Source organism: Malurus melanocephalus, unplaced genomic scaffold, assembly GCF_030028575.1.
Source record: "Malurus melanocephalus ecotype Western Australia unplaced genomic scaffold, MMel_1.1 scaffold_1691, whole genome shotgun sequence".
Classification (NCBI taxonomy): domain Eukaryota; kingdom Metazoa; phylum Chordata; class Aves; order Passeriformes; family Maluridae; genus Malurus; species Malurus melanocephalus.
The window spans coordinates 3,342-5,725 of record NW_026624923.1 but is presented as its reverse complement, the minus strand read 5'-3'; the positions used below and the strand labels follow the sequence as shown (position 1 = coordinate 5,725).

At 55.3% G+C, this 2,384-nt stretch overlaps 1 protein-coding gene across 1 annotated transcript in view; it reads right to left on the bottom strand.

The window, feature by feature from the left end:
* CADM3 (cell adhesion molecule 3) overlaps positions 1 to 2,036 on the bottom strand; it is a 12,932-nt gene extending 10,896 nt beyond the window's left edge. The window contains exons 1-2 of the mRNA XM_057388222.1: positions 2,000 to 2,036; positions 1,596 to 1,736 (exon numbers count right to left, since the gene is read on the bottom strand). Coding sequence (XP_057244205.1) covers positions 1,596 to 1,736; positions 2,000 to 2,036 — 178 coding nt within the window. The remainder of the gene's footprint in view (positions 1 to 1,595; positions 1,737 to 1,999) is intronic.
* Positions 2,037 to 2,384: the final 348 nt, after the last annotated feature.

The window sequence follows — 2,384 nt, the reverse complement described above, 5'->3', positions numbered from 1 at the left end:
CCAAGTGTGTCCCCTGGGTTTTATCGCCGGTGTCACCAAATTGGTCCCCATGTCTGCAAAAGTCACTGTGTCCCCAGGGTTTGATTGCTGTGTCACCAAAAGCCACTGTGTCCCCAAAGCTACCTGAGTGTGTCACCAAAAGCCACCCCGGGAGTGGAGTTTGATCCCCGTGTCCACAAATGCCACCATGTCCCCTGGGTTTGATCGCTGTGTCCCCAAAAGCCACTGTGTCCCCAAATGCCACCTCGGAGCGGGTTTTGATCTTCATGTCCTCAAATGTCCCCGTGTCCCCAAAAGCTACCCGAGAGCGAGGTTTGATCCCTGTGTCACCAAAGTCACCATGTCCCCAAATGCCACCCCAGAAAAGGATTTGGCTGCCATGTCCCCAAAAGCCACTCGGGAATAGGATTTGATCCCTGTGTCCCCAAATGCCACCGTGTCCCCTGGGTTTGATCACCGTGACCCCAAATGTCACTGTGTCCCCAAATGCCATCTGAGTGTGTCACCAGAAGCCACCCCAGGAGCAGGGTTTGATTCCTGTGTCCTCAAAAGCCACCCAAGTCTGTACCCAAATGCCATCGTGTCCCCAAATGCCACCCTGCCCGTCCTCCCGGCCACCACCGTCTCGTCCGACGTCGTGGGCTGGCTCTCTGGGGACACAGGGACACGCAGGGTGGCACCAGTGGCACCAGGGGGACAGCGGTGGCACCAAAAGCCACCTGAGTGTGTCCCCTGGGTTTGATCATTGGTGTCACCAAATTGATCCCAGTGTCACCAAAGCCACCCAAGTGTGTCCTCTGGGTTTTATCACCGATGTCACCAAATGTCACCATGTCCCCAAAAGCCACCCAAGAGCAGGGTTTGATCCTCATGTCCTCAAATGCCACCACATCCCCAAACTGGTCACCGTGTCCCCAAAAACCACCCGAGACCGGGGTTTGATCGCCGGTGTCACCAAAGTCATCATGTCCCCAAATGCCACCCCAGAAAAGGATTTCATCCCCCTGTCCCCAAATGCCACCGTGTCCCTAAAGCCACTGTGTCCCCAAAGCCACCCTGAGAGTGGAGTTTTATCCCCATGTCCCCAAGAGCCACTGTGTCCCCAAATTGATCCCTGTGTCCCCAAAGCCACCGTGTCACCAAATACCACCCAAAAGCAGGGTTTAATCATCGGTGTCCCCAAAGTCACCATGTCCCCAAAAGCCACCCAAGGGTGTCCCTTGGCTTTGATCTCCATATCCTCAAATGCCACCGTGTCCCCAAAGCCACCCGAATGTGTCCCCTGGGTTTTATCACCGATGTCACCAAAAGCCACCTGGGACCATTAATTATCCCCCAATTAATGAAATTTTGATTTTTTGGTGCAGAATTTTGATTTTTTTTTTCAGGGTGATTTTGGGTTTTTCTGCCTTTTTCAGGGGTCTCGGTGCCACCAGCAGGGGAATGTCCACAATCTGTCACCTCTAAAATGATTTTTCCCATTTTTTGGTATTTTCAGTACGATTTTGGGGGGTTTTTTCCCTCTAAAATGATTTTACCCATTTTTTTTGCTTTTTAGGCTNCCCCACCCCCCTCTCATTTTTTCCCGATTTTACCTCTTTTCTCCCCAAAGTACAGCGTTTGCTGGGCGGGGTTGGACCATTGCAGCGAGGAATCGTCGGGATCCTCCACCTGGCACTTGAGCACCACCGTCCCCCCGGCCACCACCGTCTCGTCCGACGTCGTAGGCTGGCTCTCTGGGGACACGGGGACACGCGGGGTGGCACCAGTGGCACCAAATGCCACCCGAGTGTGTCCCCAAAAGCCACCCCGGGAGTGGAGTTTGATCCCCATGTCCCCAAGAGCCACCGTGTCCCCAAATGTCCTCGTGTCCCCTGGGTTTGATCACCATGTCCCCAAATGCCACCATGTCACCAAAGCCACTGTGTCCCCAAAAGCCACCTGGGAGTGGGGTTTGATCCCCGTGTCCTCAAATGCCACCGTGTCCCCAAATTGGTACCTGTGTCCCCAAAAACCACCGTGTCCTCGAATGCCATCGTGTCCCCAAAAGCCACCCGAGAGTGGGATTTAATCGCCGTGTCCCCAGGTTGGTCTCCATGACCCCAAAGCCACCGTGTCCCCAAATGCCACCCTGCCCGTCCCCCCGGCCACCACCGTCTCGTCTGACGTTGTGGGCTGGCTCTCTGGGGACAGGGGTGGCCCGAGTGTCACCAGGGGGACAGCGGTGGCACCAAATCGATCTCCGTGTCCCCAAATGCCACACGAGTGTGTCCCCAAATGACACCCTGGAGCAGGGTTTGATCCTCGTGTCCCCAGATTGATCCCCATGTCCCCAAAAGCCACCCCAGAGTGGGGTTTGATCGCCGGTGTCACCAAATTGATCC